This window comes from Marmota marmota, unplaced genomic scaffold, assembly GCF_001458135.2.
Source record: "Marmota marmota marmota unplaced genomic scaffold, marMar, whole genome shotgun sequence".
NCBI lineage: Eukaryota > Metazoa > Chordata > Mammalia > Rodentia > Sciuridae > Marmota > Marmota marmota.
Genome location: NW_026000000.1, coordinates 10,140,700 through 10,159,093, shown reverse-complemented (window position 1 = coordinate 10,159,093; position 18,394 = coordinate 10,140,700). Strand labels below are relative to the sequence as shown.

The window sequence follows — 18,394 nt, the reverse complement described above, 5'->3', positions numbered from 1 at the left end:
AGCAGAAAAAGGCAGAGGAACATCTGCAAGTGATATCAGGAAGTGGCCTTTATCACAGGTAGCAGTTTCTCAAGATAACCACAAGCTTAACAGCTATAATTCAAAACTAGCATAGAAATGTTACAATTTAAATGAATATTTAAACAACTCTCACAGAGACAAGTAATTAAGTAACACTCCTACAGAGAACAAAGCTATAAAGTAACATTTTTTTTTTCTCTTCAAAAGGAATTTGAGGACAGGTCAAAATGAGGCACCCATTGAATTTACTGAGAGAAAGAAGTGCATACTCTGAGAGACAGGGTAGATTGTGGGTTTTGGAGAAGAACACACCAGCTTAGGCATGTCTACATGTAAGATCAATAGTAAGGGTGTCACCATTGGGATGTTCAGTTAAAGTCCAGGTCCTCAGGGTCCCGAACAAAGAGGTGTGCAAGACACAGAAGTAACAAGCAAAGTACAGATTATTGAAGGTGAAGATTTATTGAAGGTGAAGGTAGCACTCCATTAGATAGAGCAGAGTGGGCTGAGAGAGAGAGACAGAGACAGAGACTGACAGAGTGAAAGAGAGAGGCAGGCCCAGGGCCCCAATGTCAGAAAATTAGGGTCTCATATGCTGAGGTGTGCGGCATTCTCTTGCCTATAAAGACATGATTAAAGACTTTTGGTTACCTTATGATACCTCATTAGAGTATTTTCCAATCCTCCCCCACTTTGTTACTGTCTAGAGTGCTGAGTTCATTATCTCAGTAAAGAATTGAAAAACAGTATGCAGAGATAGCAAGAGGAGCAAGTTTATTGCAAAAGTGACAGTAATAGACTTCTCTAAAGAGAAGGGGCCACAGACGCAGGAGTCCGGTGGGGGAATTTGGGGTTGTTCTTTTTCTGAGCTCTGAAATTTCCTCCTTTCCTATGTCCTTCCCTATCCATGTTCTCCTCATTTTCATTGATTGGTGTCCCATGTGTCCACGAATGTATTTTAGATATTTATTGGATCCCCTGCTTAAAGGCACAAGTAGGAAAGTTTCTGTCTGATAGTGCCCTGCTTGTGTCCCTGAGTACTTCCACCAACCAACACTATGGATATAAATACCGGTTCATATATATGTTGACATTCTACAGTCTGAAAAGAATGAATGAGAAGGTGTTTTTCCTGGCTAATGGATTATATGCCATCATATCTCAAAAATTCATGAAGGAGATCTCTTAGGGTGTTCAACAAGTACGAAGCTTCACTGAGATTTACCTAGAAGTAGAATTGATGGACCACATAGTAATTTTATATTTAGTTTTTGAGGAAACACCATACTGTTTTCCATAGTAGTTACACCATTTTCCATTCCTACGAGCAATGCACAAAGGTTCTGGGAATGGGGAAGGGAGGTGGTTGCATCCTTGCTAACAGTAGTTTTCCCCTACTCAGCAAGTACCCACCTTGATTTTGTAATCTCATGGTGTCAGAGCAGGAAGAATGCTTGTGATCCTCATTAAGCACATGAGGTCATTGAGGCCCAGGAGTCTGCTCAGAGGTGCACAGCCCCAAGCCTGTCATTCCTGGCCAATGAGGTACATTAAGGTATATCTGCTTCTTCTTAAACAGATGGCTTTATTTTGAGATCATCATTGACAAGCCTATTCAAAGAAACTGATTTACTCTGCAAAAGCAAAATACTGATATACCAATGTATGAGCCCTGACATGATACCACTTCAGCAGTATGAAATATATTATAGTGTTCCATAGGTTTCAATGGGAGGGAAATCAAATATGCCTATCAGAAATGAAGGTCAGGCAGAACTAGTAATTGAACTTCTCCCTGAAAGGCATGAGAAAATTCTTTGGAAGAAGGCCCTGTGGCCTGAACACACACTTCCTACTTATTCATGCACATGGGCACACCAAGCTTATAAGATATAAGAGGTGGGATGGTCCTCTAGGAAGGACCCACAGCCATTCTGAGGGGCAGCCCCATCTGTACTCCATGAGTCTACTATGTACCTGTCACTCCAAGTCCTTCTCAATTCCCAGGGCAACAAGACCAAGAGAAGCCCTGGAAAGACTGATGCTGAGTCCCACAGGCTCAGGTAGCTTGAGGGGTAGGATGAAGCAAGTCCAACATTTATTTCCCTTTGATAGCATGAATTGTAGATATAATAACCTCCACTAGGGCTGTCTTCTTTTTCCATAGTTTTAGTTAACTGTAATTATCACAGTCCAAAAATGCTAAATGAAAAATTCCAGAAATGAACATCTTTGTGAATTGCAAATTCTGTACCATTCTGAGTAGTATGACCAAATCTTGAGTGGTCTTGCTTAGTCCTTCTAGGACAGGAATCATACTTTGTCTAGAGTATCCACACTGTATATACCACTTCCCTGATAATCACTTAATAGCTATCTTGGTTATCAGATCAACTGTCACATGATTTCAGTGTTTGTGTTCAAGTAACACATTTCCCCCAGCTGATTAACTCAGACTTATTCCAACGGAAACTGGAGTTCAGGGAAAGAGACAACTGAGAAGCATGAAAGAACTTGAGACCAGACCAAGAGATGCCCCACACACTGTTAGCCACAGCAATGCACCAGCCCAGCCCAGAGTCAGGAGAAGCTATTGCAAAGCCACATTGTAAAGAAGGTAGATGTACACAAACAGGACAGGAGAATTGAGGCCATTCTTGAATTCTGCCATCACGCTCATGAGGTGACACAAGTAATACACAAGCTTTCAAGAAACCTTTAGATTTGAATAAGAAAAAATCTGTGACTGTTGTTGAATAAATATCAGAGGGAATCTTCTGAAAGTATAGACCATTCAAAACCCCTAAGACTCTTGTTTAATGGGACAGAGTGTGTCTTTTTCCACCAGCTTAGTGGTCAGAAGCTCACATGGATTATCTAATTTGGAGAAATTTGACCATTTTTATTCTTGAGCGTTATGGACTAAAATCCATACTCACTAAAAAGAGTTAAAGTGAACTAGGCTCCAAGAGTCAAAGTAACTTGCCTATGCACATGCGGCTAGTAAATAACTAAACATGGACAGTCCACCAAGTCTGCTTTTATCAATCACAGTTTATCTTCTAATACCTGTCTGCAGAGTGATCAGTCAACTTTTTGATTTATCTGACTTTTCTGACTCATACAGAAATGCAAGAGCAGAGTGAGAAAGTAGGAAACTCATTTTGCAATCTATTAAAATATGACACCACAGTTGCCTATCGCTGAAGGAGAATGGTCCTCTGGTTTTGTCAACCATAAAATGAGCCTTAGTTGCTGATAACTGCCAAGAGGGTAGTTTGTGAGGTGTCCTGGCTAGCCATCAGGGAAGAGCAAAGACCAGAAGCTGGGCTTTCAACCACTGCACTAGAGAGTACTGCTTCTCTAGCCAAAGACCTAGAAGCCACAGGTGGCTGCTATGTTGTCATACTTGTGTTAAAAATAATAAAATAAAAAATATGGGGAAGCCATCAGGCTGAAGTTGCTCCAGCACCCTGGGTTCCTACAAAAGTCAACTAAAACTCAACTGCTTTGGGTCCCCAAAGGCCCATGTATTAAATGTATGGGACCCAGGGTGGCAAGTGTTGGGAGGTGCTGTGGATGTTCAGGAATAGTGGGCTTTATGGAAGGCCCTTTGGTCACTGGAGGCATACCACTAACTGGGACACTCATTCTGCAATCTGTTAAAATATGAGTACTAGATTTTCATTTTTTAAAAAGTCTCTAGAGCCACCTTCAAACTACATAGGCCACCTGTAGGATGGCTCTAGTGTCTTATAGGTAAGGACATGAGACTTCCTTCTGTTTCAGGTTTCCCTGCTGGAAACAAAGAAGAACCAAGTCACAGAGGACAAATGAAGCAAAGGAACATTCAGTGAGCCCCGCCATGCCTTTGAATTAAAAAAAAACGACTACCCCACTGTACAGATGGTGGGGCTGAGCCTCAAGGAACTCACACAGCAGCCAGAGATAGCACCTCACCCCTTAACCTGCAGGTGGGGGTTCAATACGTATTTGGTCTTATTAGAAACACCTGGGTAGTTTAAAAATTGCAACTCCTAAGTCTGCCTCTCCAGGGACTCTGGTTCATGGCATGGGACAGCCTGTTCCATTTCACTTTTTAAAAATGTTTCCCAACTGATTTTAATGTGCAGTTGGGATTAAGAACCTGTGGTTCTCGACATTGTCTGAAGTATACATTGTATGCACATTGAACCAGTTAGGGAAGCTTAAAACAGGTACTAAACCCAGTCCCACCCACAGACATTAATGAATGAATTGATCTCAAATTCTGGGCATCAAGATTTTTAAAAGATCCCCGGGTGATTCTTGGGCAAACATAAGACCCAAAGTTTTAGGTGACATTTAGAAAAAGAATGAGTGTGACAAGTGGCTGTCTGCTAAAACACCCATATCATTTTCTAGAGTCAAGCTCTCTGGCCCTAAACAATGGACCCCAAACAGAGAGAACCTCTGTAGCTGGCCCTGCATGATTCAGCTGCTTGTGTCCAGTGTTTCAGTTGTCTTGAAGCTCTTCCCCTGAACTCCTGCTTTTCCTCAGCCCTGTCTGAGCCTGGAGCCCAGCAAGCTTCTCAAGGGACCCCATCAAATACTTTTCAGTTCTCACTGGTAGATTTTCTGGGTCATGTTACCTTTGCAGGGCATTAGTGGCCTGACTTCTGAGGAAATGGAGTTCTCAGTCCCCAGGGATGCCACAGACTTGATGGAGACACAGACTATCTAAGAAGAACAGGAAGGGATGACTGTCTAGAACAGCAGTCTCACAGAGTCACCTGGAAGACTTGTCATGCCCACATAGCAGGCCACAGGGCCCACCCTCAGAACTTCTGATTCCATGGGTCTGTGTGGGCACCAGGACTTGTAGGTATAACAAGCTGCTGCTGCTGATCCATCAAGCATCCTTTGAGAAACCCTGGTCCACAGGCTGCTGCTTTCCACCTTTTCCAATATTATAACTTTTTCTCTGACTTGAGAATTCTCTGCAAGTGTAAAAAAAATTATCCTGCTTCTTATGCCTTGGAAGCAGAGTGGAAAGAAGGACAGAGGGTAGAAGAAATAGAATTGTATCTGTTTTCTAATCCCTGGCATCTGTGAATGTTGGGTTACATGAAAAGGGGAATTACAGTTTTCAAATAGAATTAAGATTGCTCATCAACTGACCTTGAATTTAGGAGATTAGGCTGGGTTAACCAAGTGAGCCCATATCATCATAGTGAAGCTTCTTTCTTGAGTAGAAGAAAAGGAAGAAAGAGAAAAGACTTGAAAGTGAAGGGCACCTGACCATATTTGCTGCATTGAAGGTAGATTAAAAAAAAAAAAAAAAAAAGCCATCAGCGAAGGAATTTGTGTACTGCCAGGAGCCGGAAGCAGCCCTTGGCTGACAGCGCCAGTGATGAAACGGGACCTCTGTCCCACAGCCACAAGGATTTGATTTCTACAAGCAATCTGAATCTGAATGACCAAGGAAACGGGTTCTCTCTAGCACCTCCAGAAAGAAACCCAGCCCTGTTGACACCTATGTGGAACGTCTGATTTCCAGGGCCATGAACTAACAAGTGGGTGTCATTTTAAGTCTTTGGATATGTGGGAATTTGTTGCTGTGTGTGATTTAATCTTCACAGTGGCTTCCTCTTATATGGAGAACCATGCACCTTGGTCCCTCCACTGGGACACACTAATCCTGTTCCAGTTGCATCCCAAAACTCTTTTTCTGAGTGCTGCCCCTTGCCCTGGTTCTGTGTTTGTACACAGTACTGAGGCTTCTAGGACCCTTCCCCAATGACTCTTTTGGACCAGGTAAAACAGGTGGGATTTCTATAGGCAGAAACTGTGGGAAGAAAAACCAGAGAGGTTAAGGTAGCACAGGAAAAGAAGACAAAGGGAAAGCAAAAAACTGTCTCTTATTACAGTTGAGAAAAAATACAATCAGGGAGCTGACACAGGGATCAGAGGGAGTAATGTCAGCCCAAGTGGAAGACTTTGCAGACATAATACCACCCTGACTCCAAAACCCTTCTTCTGAGAGGCACCCCCAGCTTCTTTTGTAAAACCTCCAGTGATGGAGACCTCACTATGCCAAGGCAATTCAGTTCCAGCCTTACATAGTGTTACATTCACACAATATTGAAATTGTTGGAAACTTCCCAACAGGGAAAGGTAGCTTTGGGTCTTGTGTAAAGGCACATCATTACTCTTCCAGCAAGATCCAAGCACGTGCTTCACTGCCTATGGATGGCATTAGGCTGACAGAGTCCTGGATCACTTTGTCTTCTCCATTGCTGAGGCCTCGCATTTGTGAGCTGCAGTGCTTCCAGGAAAAACTTCTGACAAGCCTCCTGGATCAGCTTAGCCCCCCGTTTCTCTCCCATGGCCTTTGATTCATGCAGCTTTTATCATTGTTACCTATAAACAGCATTATTTCCTTGAGCAGTATCTAGCAACCAGCTGTCTGTAGATAAACACTCTATATATTTTTGTTAGTAAATTGATGATTCTAATATTTTGAGGTTAAAAAATGATTTAGCCAGATGCAGGTCATGGAAATAAAACTTTTTCTGTGTATTCTTGTTTTAGTCAGCTTTTTAGCTACTGTGACTAAAGGACCCAACCAGAACAATTGTAGAGGAGGAAAAATTTATTTGAGGGCTCACGGTTTCAGAGGTCTTAGTTCAAAAAAGTCGGGCTCCAATCCTCAGGGCTTGAGGTGAGGCAGAACATAAGTGTGGAAGAGTGTGGCACAGGGAAGCAGCTCACATGTAGATCAGGAAGCAGAGAGAGGGAGATCTCCAATTGCCAGATACTAATATACACCCAAAGTCATGCCCCAATTCCCACCTCCTCCAGCCACACCCTACCACTCAGTTAATCCCTATCAGGGCATTGAATCACTGATGAGGTTAAGACCCTTACAACCCAATCATTTCTCCTCTGAACCTTCTTGCACTGTCTCACATGTAAGCTTTTGGGGGACTCCTCACATCCAAACCATAACAATTCTTAAAAACATTCTTTTAAAAGTTGTATTCTAATATATAAACATTTGGATAAGATGATATTTTCTCTTCTATTTTTGTTTTTCTGGGGTGGTTTTTGGGGGTTACTGGGGATTGAACTCAGAAGAACTGATTGTGTTACATGTGTTGTTGAAGATTACAGGGATTTGATTCATCAGAGGTTCATTAGACTTTCCATTCCCTCAAAGCTAGTATTTTTGTTTTTTTCAGGGACTATTGACTTTCTCCAGAGTGTTCTATCTGCTTACTTGAGGACAGCTGTCTAGTGCTGTTACCATTTGGTTTATCTACAGAATAAATCTTTGGTCTCCCTTGAATGGGGCAGCAGAAGAGCTGGGAGGAGAGGAAGGACAGGGGTGCCCAAATTTCATGGGCTTGGAAAAGGTCAATCAAGTTGCCCTCCATTCTTCAGTTTATGGTAGGGTTACTTTGTGATAAACCCATTGCAAGTTTAAGATATCTTAGCTGGAAAATACATTTATTACACTCACCTGTAGAATGTCACAGTTAGCAACATAGCATGCTGCAGAGGTTGGTTGTATCCCCTCATGATCGTGTGGGTGCTCCACCTCACTACCACTGCCCCGTATTGAGAAAGATCATACCACACAGTTCTAGCCCAGGAAAAGAGCAAAATTCAAAATCTGGAGGACTATTTCTACTGAATATGTTGCTTCATACCATCATATAAAGTTGAAAAAAATTTAAGTTGAACTATCTTGGATAGGAGCCATGTGTACAGACTTTCAACTGTCCCCCACTTAAGCCCCAATCTTGATCTCTGCCCCTTGGTTCTTATTTCTCTGGGTGCTAAGAGGTTACTTTGTGATAAACCCATTGCAAGTTTAGCTGGAAAATGCATTTATTACACCCACCTGCAGAATGTCACAGCTTAGCAACATAGCATGCTGCTAAGCTGTGTGTTACATGTGTTGTTTAAAAGGCATAAACATTATCCTATGTGTCCTGCATTGGTGGGGCCCCTTAGGGGTGAGCTCAGGATGAATGAAGTCCTCACATTTCAGATGAATAATCCACACAGTCACGTTGGTGGAACTTACCCATGTTCAGCACAATCGATTGCCATTCTTCCATTCTACCCCACTAGAATTCCCCTGTCTGCTCTTATCTGTTTCCTCAGAATGAATGCCTTTTAAATTCTCACATTCCATTTTGGTGAGGAGGAGTCAAATGCTTATCACTAAGTAGACACATTTATCTAAGAGTTCCTGTTTTGCTTTTTTCAGTTATTTCAGAAATAAATATATATTTTCTATATGAATTAACAATTGGGCAAGATGGAGCAATTTGGAACAGAACCAAATGAATAAAATATGATTTTAACACTTTAGGAAGTTACAAATGACTTTGGCTGACTTCTTAGCAGAATTCTTTTTTTTTTTTTTTCCTGATAGAAACTTATATATCTTTTGAGAACAAATTTAAATAAAAAAATCAAGATGGTCCAGAGGCATTTTCATTAAAAACACTGATACCAAAAGGGAAATGGTAGCTTTCCCTTCCCACTTTTACATCAGCCTTACATTCCAAGATGATGTGCCTTCCTAGGAGAACCCAGACAGGACCCTCATGGAGGACCCTGATTTCTTTATCCTGATCAGACCCTGACCCCTCTAGAGGATCTGGTTAATAAGGAAACCCATTCCTCACAGCTACAGCAGAGGGGGATCCTATCCATTGTGTGTTGTTGCCTTTCACTAAAATATTGCTTCCTCTACATATTGGAATCTACTCCTGGAGCACTGGAGACTTAACCAAATGCTACAAACCTGGGCAGGTATTTAGTATCACTCCATCCCCAGGGATGACTGAGGTCAGACACCAATTTCCAGATATTTGCCTTCCCTTACAAAGTCAAGCCCAGGGAATGTTTAAATCTCCTGTGGCTACATGGAATAAATCTGCATCCCGACAGCTCATCTCAGGAGACTGAGCTGCACCAGGCAGGGGTGTCTGATTGATGTATGGTGAGGAGGTTGTACCCTGCTGACCACCCCCCACCTGGCCTGATAATCCTTTACCCTGTCAGTCTTCTCTTTCAAGGTGGCTTAATTGAAATGGAGTTCATGGTGACAAAGACCCCAACTTCTGTGATTCACAAGGAACTAAAGGGCTCCATTGCCTAAGAGACAATCCAATGCCTAAAGGGTATATGGCTATCCTAATCACTCTGACTTTTAGCAACAGTTGGAATTCACCTCCAAGTAAGATAGCTGGAAAATAATTGCGCATCCCCTCTACTAAAACCAAGGTAGGAAATGATTGCAAGGAAATCCCTCATTTAAGTTGCTGGGGAGAAGACCCAGGCTGATGGTAACTCTTCCCAGTCACACCTTGGAATAGGCATCTCCTCCCACCCCACTATGAACAGACCAACACCCAGTGGACACCAGGCAGTTATAATGTCCTGTGAGCCAAAGACTAAATCATAGTACAATTGTCAGGATGATCTTATACAATAACATGGCCTTTCTTTTTTTCTCTAGGAACACAAGTCTTGCATACTTCTGTGCATACTGCTTTTACTATGGGAGGAAATATGGGAAGCACTTAATTCAGAGAAAGAAGAAGAGATGAAAGTTAGAGTTAGCTGAGAATGTACCAGCTACACCATTTAACTAGTGGGAATGTAGCTTTGGCTACTTCCTGTGTGTTAACATGATAATCCTAAAGAACTAAAATATAAATAAAGACACGCCCCCCCCCCCAATAAGTCTTTATTCATTCAAGCTTCTGCTATCCCTGAGTCTAACAATCCTGCCAGTTTATGGGAGATGCCAACACTAATTTAGGGAATTCAAATACAACAAACAGGCTAGGGACTGGGGGCTGGAGGAGAGGTAATTGTGAAGCAAAGAACAGTGGCTTGGGAGGCTGACATAGGAGAATAATGAGTTCAAAGCCAGCCTCAACAACTTAGTGGGACCCTATGCAACTTAGTGAGACACTATCTCAAAAAAAAAAGAAAAAAAAATGCTGGCGATATAGCTCAGTGGTTAAGTGCCCCTGGATTCAGTCACTGGTACCAAAAAAAAGGGAAANAAATTTAAATAAAAAAATCAAGATGGTCCAGAGGCATTTTCATTAAAAACACTGATACCAAAAGGGAAAGGGGGGGGGGGGCAAAGAACTCATCAGGGAGGTGATAATAACTTTGCTATGGTTTGAATGTGAGGTATCAACCCAAAGCCCACGTCTGAGACAATGCAAAAAGGTTTAGAGTAGAAATGATTGGGTTATGAAAGCCTTAGCCCAATCAGTTAATTGATCCCCTGATGGGATTAACTGGGTGGTGACTAAAGGCAGGTAGGGTGTGGCTACAGGAGATGGGTATGGGGGCATGCCTTTGGGGTATATATTTTGTATCTGGCAATGGAATCCCTCTCTCTCTGCTTTCTGACCATCATGTGAACCACTTCCCTCTGCTATACCCTCTGTTCTGTCTTACCTTGAGCCCCGAGGAATGCAGCCAGCTGTTTATGGACTGTGACTTCTGAAACTGTGAATCCCCAAATAAACTTTTCCTCCACCAAAATTGTTCTTGCCAGGTCTTTTAGTCATAGTAGGGGAAAAAGCTGACTAAAATAGACTTGGACTTTGAATAATGAGTATAATGGCGGTGAGAAAAGGAAGAAGGAACAAGATATAACAGAGAATAAGAACAAAAGCAGGATAAAGCAGGTGTCTGGGGAGGCTGAGAGCCCTGACAGCCTGGAAGGGATGGGAGTGGGCAGAGAATTAAAAGGTGGCCAGTGCAGCTTACAAGAGACTGGGATTCTGGACCAAGGAACTACAACTTTATTCTTTAGGTAGTGGAGATCTGTGGAAGTATTAGGTGGGATATCACTTGTGAAGATCTGCCATTCCCAACCAGCCAAGGCTGCAGGATGGAGGGTTGAGTGGAAAGGGGTGACACTAGAGGCTAAAGATGCACTAAGAGACTGGGGCAGCGATCCACCTGAGAAATATATTGGAGGAAACTACAGACAAGAGAAGGCGACTGAGACAAAATTATATGTAGAATTGGCAGAACTGGGGAAAGAGAACAGGGAGTTGAAAAAACTGATCTTGATGTTTCAGTGGCTAGGATTATAACAAGGCTAGTCACCAAGATGCAAAAGTTCAGAAACTGGAAAAGAATTTAAACAGGGAGGCTATGTTTGCTTTGGGATTCACTGACTTTGATATAGAGGTGACCAATAGACAGGCATAAATTTAGTTCTGGTGTGAAGGAAAGGGACTGGGGCTTGAGACCTTGAATGAGAATTATCTTCATTTTTGTAATGCCCAAGCCATGGAAAGAGAGTGGAGAGTGGATGAGAGAAAAGAGGATTACAAATGATGTATTAGTTAACTGTTGCTGAGTAACAGATTACCCTAAAACCTAGCAACTTGAAACAACAAACATTTACTGCCTCACAGTGTGATGGTCAGGAGTTTGGAAGGAGCAGCTGAGCTGGGTAGTCCAGGCTCAGGGTCTCTCTTAGGAGACTGCAGCCAAGCTGCCAGCAGAGGCTGCATTCATCTGAAGGCTCCACAGGGGCTGGGGGACCTGACATTAAGCTCACTCACTTGGCTGCGGTGGGCAGGAGGCCCCAATTCTTCATTGTGTGGGCCTCTTTCTAGAGGGCCCCATGACATAACAACTGGCTACCTCCTGAGAGAATGAGCCATGAGAGTGAGAATGACAAAAGTTGTATGTTTTGTAACCAAATGTCAGGATTGACATGCTGCCACTTCTGCTGTGCTCTTCACACAGAGCACCCAGTATGGTGTGATCTGAGTGAGCACACAAGGGAGGTGTCAGGGAGGGGGGATCATTAGGAGGATGCCAACCACAGATCACCACCTGGGAAACTGCCAAGAAAGAGGACTCCATAAGTAACGCACCAAAAGAAGGAACACCACAAGCTCTAACACATGTAGGCTGATTACTAAAGAATAATATCACGCGGGGGATTTTCTAGTAGGAAGGGGTGGTTTAGGTGCCAACAATTCCCAGGGATGGAGCTGAATGAGCACATAAATTAGGCTGATGGACCTGGTGATGAGCTGCCAGGCCTCCATGGTCAGGCGCAGGGATGTAGAAGCAAGTGGAAGCTAAGTCACAGCAGTTGGAGAAGTGAATGAAAAATGAAGGCCACTTCCAAAAGCCTTGATGGTGAAGAAAGCAGAGGCCAAGTGCGGTTTGCAGGGGAAGGTGGTGCTGTGCACTGTAATTTGCTTTGATCTTGTCTGTAGAAGACCACAGGAGAAAGGTGGAGGGAACAGTCTGAAGATAGGACACAGAGATTGTAATTGATGGCCCAAAGGTCCCAGAGGACAAATGAAGACAGTGATGGAAAACACAGATGAGAGCATTAATCCCTCTTCTTCCAGCAAAAGGCAAGGACAGGTGGGGGGCAGGTGCAGTGAGGAAGGGCGTGAGAGATTAGGAGGCCAGTCTGAGGATCTCTGTTTTATTCTAACCCTGAGACAAGGGGTGAGGTGGCAGGGGGTGGGGGAAAGGTCTGAAGAGGTCAAAAGGTCATCTAAATCAGCCTGGAATGTCTCCAGGGACAGGCACTTGCTTTGAGTTATGCCCATGACCTTCCTACTATTTATGGAAGCTTCCTTACACACAATGACCAAAGATTAGCATATACCCACATTTCATCTTTTCTTGACTTCTCAAGCTCCCCAGAGCCATCCCAGGCATCTGGAATTTGGGGGCTGCTATCATTGGTGCACAATTTATGTCTACCTATATGTCTGGGATGTCTGCAAAGCATCCATTTATAGTAACAAACAGAAGCTCTATGCAAGTCTGGGGGAACTGTAGCCTGACAATCAGGGGCATTTGTTCCCATGGACCACCTCTGGAGATGATGGGAGCCCTCACCAAATCCACCTCCACTCCTCAAATCTAGGAGAAGCGAGGATATTGATTCCAGTTTCACATGCAATGATCCTGAATCATCCGGGCAACTGGGAGAGTGGCCCCTCAGCAGCTTTAGGCTGAAGTACCTGTAAACCCAAGTGAGCATCAAGGGGGCCCCACCAGAGGCCTAGCTAGACTCAATGTCCCTTCATTTCTTTTCTGTGTGGTGTGGAGCTAGTATTCCTAGCACATGTGACTCTGCTCTCTCATCTTTAGAGTAGTAATAAGAATAGGGTTGCATGTGATGTAACAACATTTTGTACCAGAAATAGTCATGTTGAGTAAACACCAATTATAATAAACATCATTGCTAATTTCCCCAAGTCCAAGGTACAGGATAGTTTATTGCCAAGTAGCTTGGATCTCTGAGGGTCTACTGAGTCAACTCTCCTTCCTATTGCTCAAACACGATGCTGTTTGGTGTATAATGAAATAAATCAATATGCTCAATAAATTTCTGGATGACTCCATCAACCCAAAGAATAGCTACTCTTTAACCTGGTTCTCCATGAGGTCAGGGGCCTGATAGTGCCCCTGATTAGGGGTTTTAGTTCCTAAAACCTAAATAATTTCTGTGGGGTAGACAGGTGTTTTATTGGTTTGTTGCTTTGTTTCCTAACAATACCAGCTCCCATCTTCTCTAGAGATGTGCTTTGGATACTGTTCATCTGACCCAGTAATGCACCTTTCAGACATATTTTACAGATAAGGAAATCAGGACAGAGAGGGTAAGGAATGTCTCAAGCCATACCACTGTTAAATTCAGAGCTGATCTTTGTGCCCATCCCTGCCACCCACCTTCCCTACTCTGCTGCTCTGTCAGGTGAGGCATGAAGGAACCATGGGCAGGTAGACAGAGAATCCAGATGAGGCATCTCTCTCTCCTTGGCATTCCAGGAGCCTGGAAAGGGTATCTTCAGAAGTATTTCTTGCAGCATTTATCTGGATTCTTCCAGGAATTTTAAAACTCTGAAATCGCAGACTCCTGGGTCTGTTCAATGCTTGAAAAAGGTCTCCACAGGATGCCTCTCCTGGCATTCACATGGGATTCAAGATCAGTACCTCCCTTCCAGGCCCATCCTATCCCTGGGTGACAGACTGCTAGAATGCATTCCCCTGCTTTGAGCTCCAAGCCTTTCCCCATAATCTCTACCCATTGGATTCTGAAGGATGAATTGTGCTTTCCTTGTGTAAGATCCACATCAGCACCATTGGTCTACCTGAGTTCTGGCACACCCTACTTCATTCACTGCTGTAATTTGAAACTGTTTTTCTGTCACTCAGAGTACTTTTCCTTTGCCCTTGGCAGGTTTCTGCCTCCCTTGCCACCTTCCAAGGCTTTTTGCCCTCCTCTGCCTCTCCTAAGCTTGCTAAAAGCAAGGCTCCCTGGGTTGCCAGATTTATCCAATACACACCCTTCCCTTCTACCCCCAGTGCATTAGTGACTGCAGGGTCAGGCTGAGATGACTGGGGCTTCACTGCCTTCTCATCTGAATTCTATTTGAGTATCTGGCCACTGGTTCCTGGCAATCTTTGAACTGAGTGGTCTGAAAAACTTGTCTGCGCTGGGCTTTTCCCTCCCCAGTGGGACTCCACAAATAGGCTTAATGATTCATCATATGGGAGGCATAAGCTCTGCAGAATAGACTTTGTGGTTTCTCCAAAAGGGGCTCCCTCTGGGGTTCCTCCACATTTCACTTCTGCAATGGGCTCTGCTCTCTTTTAACCATCAGCCCAACAGTCCCACCATCTTCCAACTCTTAAACAGTTGACCCCAGTGATGCAGGGAACCCTCAGGGCTTGAAGATCCCCCTGACCTCCAGGCTCATTAGTTCTTTATCTCACCTGTTGGGAGCTCAGTGCAGAGAAAAGTATCCTTAGGATAAAGCTATGGAGAAAGATCTATTCACACACCACCCACTCTGTCAGGCAAAAATGCTTTCTGCCGTAATCAGAAACCTACATCAACTGCTTGACAATAAGGAACAGGTAAGTTTAGCAGTTTCCAATATCAGCATGGCGTTTTTTGTCTTCTCACAGGCCAGATCCAGTGAGCTAGTTATCCCTTTGCCTGGATCCTCCTCATCACAAGATAGCTGTCCATCTTGACCAGGAAAATTCCAAGGGAGGGAGTGCAGCCTGTACTTGAGCCCCTTGTTAGAAGTGAAGAAGAACACTTTCTGTAAGCTCATTAGCACAAGCCCCTTCTGGGTTATTTGACCAGAACAGGTCAAATGTTCATTCCTAAAGCAGAGGCTGGGTAGGGTAGACCATGGCAATGACCAGTGGACTAAGGACAGTAGGAAATCCATGTCTTCTAAAGCAGGTGTCTGTTACAAAGCAATATCAACTGCTTGCCAGTAAGAATCAAGTGACTGCTATGGGGAGGTCAGAGCCTCCCATCCTTCCAGAGAAAAAGGATCCTAAATCAGGGTATGGAGCCATGGAGCTGCTGATGCCAGTCTCTAGTTTCCTTCTTCTGTTCAATGCAGTGTGTACCACAGAGATCCCAAAACCTGCATTTGGGGGGAGGAATGCATAGTGTCAATATATGTCACTGCTTGGTAGGTTGGAATTGCTGGTCTGCTAATGGACAACCAGTCTGCTAATAAACACAGTCCGCTAATCCAAAAAGTAAATCAAATCATACTGGGGGGCAGGGGTGCAGTGCTAGCATTGACCCTGGGACCTCACAAATGCTAGGCATTAGATCACTTGGGAACAGTTTCTTAAACTCATTCAAGGAAAGAAATACAAAGTAAACCAATAAATAAATATAATAAAGGTGATCATTATGGAATGTCAAATTAATAAGCAAAAAAAAAAAATAGTACTGGGGATTGAACCCAGGATTCTACACTTTCAAGCAAGCATTCTATCACAAAACTGCATCCCAGGCCCTTTGAATAGTCAAAAATGTCTACATGAGGGAGTATCATCCTCAACAAAAAAAGAAACCAGACTGCACCTGGTTGGAGGACTGGTTTATTTTTTTCCTTGTTTGTTTTGTTATTTATTCCACATGAGCAAAGGGAGAATAGATTTAAAAAAAAAAAAAAAACTTCTAAAAAGACAACTAAAATTTGGTATCATTCAATCATTATATCAATTAGTAAATTAAGAATCAGTGAAAGCCCACATGGTCCAATTTTAGAGGCAGGCTCCTCCACACAGCTCTAGGGACACTTACCTCTGAGAACCATCAATCCAGCAGCACCTTTCATTTATGTTCTGCCAAACTTACTCAGGCTCACAAATACCTTCAGGTTTCCCCAAGGTCACCTGGTTAATTATTGATGTAGAACTCCTCTCAGAATCATGGTGATTTCCCACATCACATGTTGAGGATGTATGTAAAAGGAGGGGTCCCTATGTGGCACTCTCCTGAGCTAAGCATGACTGGACAGAGTCAAAATCCACCAGACTAGAAAAGCTTTCTAATCCACCAATGCATAGAAGAAAGAAGCTTGGAACTCATTTCAAAAGTTGTTTCTACTGGTGATTTAAAGACACATCTCTCTCTCCCACGTATTCACAACACAACAAGGATCTGCATGTGCATTGTACTCTCCAGGCCCCCAGCAGGTGTGAGGTCTAGGTGTGACTTCCTCCACAAGGCCCGGTAAGGAAGGACCTAGGCTCCTTACTCCTCAGCTCCCTCCTCCCAGCCAGAAACAGTTAATTGCCAGCTCCAGGCTGCCTCCAGCCCTGCCCTAATCGGCCTGATCTCAGGCGGCTGCGCTGTTCTGTGGCTGAAGCCTTCAGGCCAGGCTGGGGCTACGCAGAGCAGCAGGAGCATTCTTTCAAGGTAATGATTAAGCCGAGCTCCTGTCAAGAGCACTGGCTACTGGACTGGGAAGGTGAGCTCTATTCACACCTTGGCCAGGCCGTGGTGGCCAGGACTGGTTTACAAAGGCAGGGCTCCAGGGCTCAGGGGCCCCAGTCAGCAGCCACAGCCTCCTGCCTGGTCACAGGCTTTCTGGAGCATCTTAGGGCCGGAGCCTCTGCTGCCTGCCCCACTGGAACCTTGTCCCAGTCCTCAGCACCATGAAGCTCCAGGTGTTCTGGACTGGGCTGGAATATACCTGTCGGCTCCTGGGCATCACCACTGCTGCAGGTAAGATCCCACCTCCTGGCTGCCATGTCCTACTCAGGGGCATAGTCGACAGGGCCACCAGAGGAATAGGAACCAGCAAGGTGAGGGCAACCACCTCTGTCCTTCAGTATCTTTTCTGATACCTGCAGAGACACTGCTCTGTAGAGAAGTGTCTACAGAAAAGTAGAAGTGGAGTGAGCCTTGGTCCTGGTGCTGAATCTCAGGTCGGCAACCCACACTCTGTGTGTAACCTTAAGGACCCTCAGCATTCTCATCCACATACTGCAATGAGTGAAGGGGTTTGCCCTACTTTCTCCAAGGGCTGTGGGCAGAGGTGGAGCCTGAAGGTGAAAGTGTAAAGGGCTGAGCAAACGTGAGTCAATGCCTTATTGTGTAGTTATGAAAATGGTCAACTGAACTCAACTTGTCTTGCTTCACTACAGTCCTGTCTTGTGGAGAGAGAATTTCCAGAAAGAGAGCAGCTCTGCCCTGGGACAGGTTAGGCATAGAGATAGCCAGCTTCCTCAGATCCACCCCAGCACCCACTAAGAGAATGCCCTTTAGAAACACAGGCCCACTTTCTGTGAGCTGAATGCAGGAGCACACCATTTAGGGACAAGAAGTTCGCCTAAGCCGGTCTCTTTTCCTTCACCTCGCTGGATCACAGGATTGTTCAGCTGGCTGGGAGGACAGGTGTTTAGTATATGAACTGACTTCCCCAAAGTAGACCCGGATCCTAGCCCCTTGACTCTTCTGGAAAAGGATCCATGTTGGAAAAGTGAGTAGGCAGTGTTCTGAGCCCTTAGCTCTGGGCCCCATGTCCCTTGAGAATGAAGAGAGATATACACTACCCATCAAAGTCTTTCCCTGCCTCTGGAAAAAAACTTACTCTGGGGCACTGCCAAACAGGAAGCAGACAACAGTGCTCAGATTTACCTGAGGGTCCAGGACTCAGATTTTCTGTTATTTTTGCCCCAGCACAGATGTGTATAAGAGACAGATTTCTGGGCTCTGTTCTGTTCCATTGATTTATTTGTCTTTCTTTGCTTTAGCCCGGATTTCTGTATCTTTAGATAAGACTTAAAATCAGGTGGTATTAGTCCTCTAATTGTTCTTTGTTTACAAAGTTGTCTTGGTGTTATATGGGAATTTTTTCATTTCCACATGAATTTTAGAAGAGTCATCAATTTTCTCAATCTTAAACCTCTTGAGGTTTTTCCTGGGATTGCAGTGAAACTGAAGAGTAATTTTTGGAGAAAACTGACATTATTATTTAGGTCTTCTTTACTATTTCTCAGAAATGCTTTAAACTATAGTGTATAG

The 18,394-nt window shown here is 44.0% G+C and overlaps 1 protein-coding gene across 2 annotated transcripts in view; it reads left to right on the top strand.

The window, feature by feature from the left end:
• The first annotated feature begins 16,745 nt into the window (after positions 1-16,745).
• Positions 16,746-18,394, top strand: part of Tmem72 (transmembrane protein 72) — a 29,108-nt gene continuing 27,459 nt past the window's right edge. Inside the window, exon 1 of one of the 2 annotated variants that reach the window (XM_048807541.1) lies at positions 16,746-17,092. In XM_048807541.1, the coding sequence (XP_048663498.1) occupies positions 17,023-17,092 (70 nt within the window). In that variant the 5' untranslated portion in view covers positions 16,746-17,022. The remainder of the gene's footprint in view (positions 17,093-18,394) is intronic. The other variant, XM_015498925.2, reaches the window with a different exon arrangement.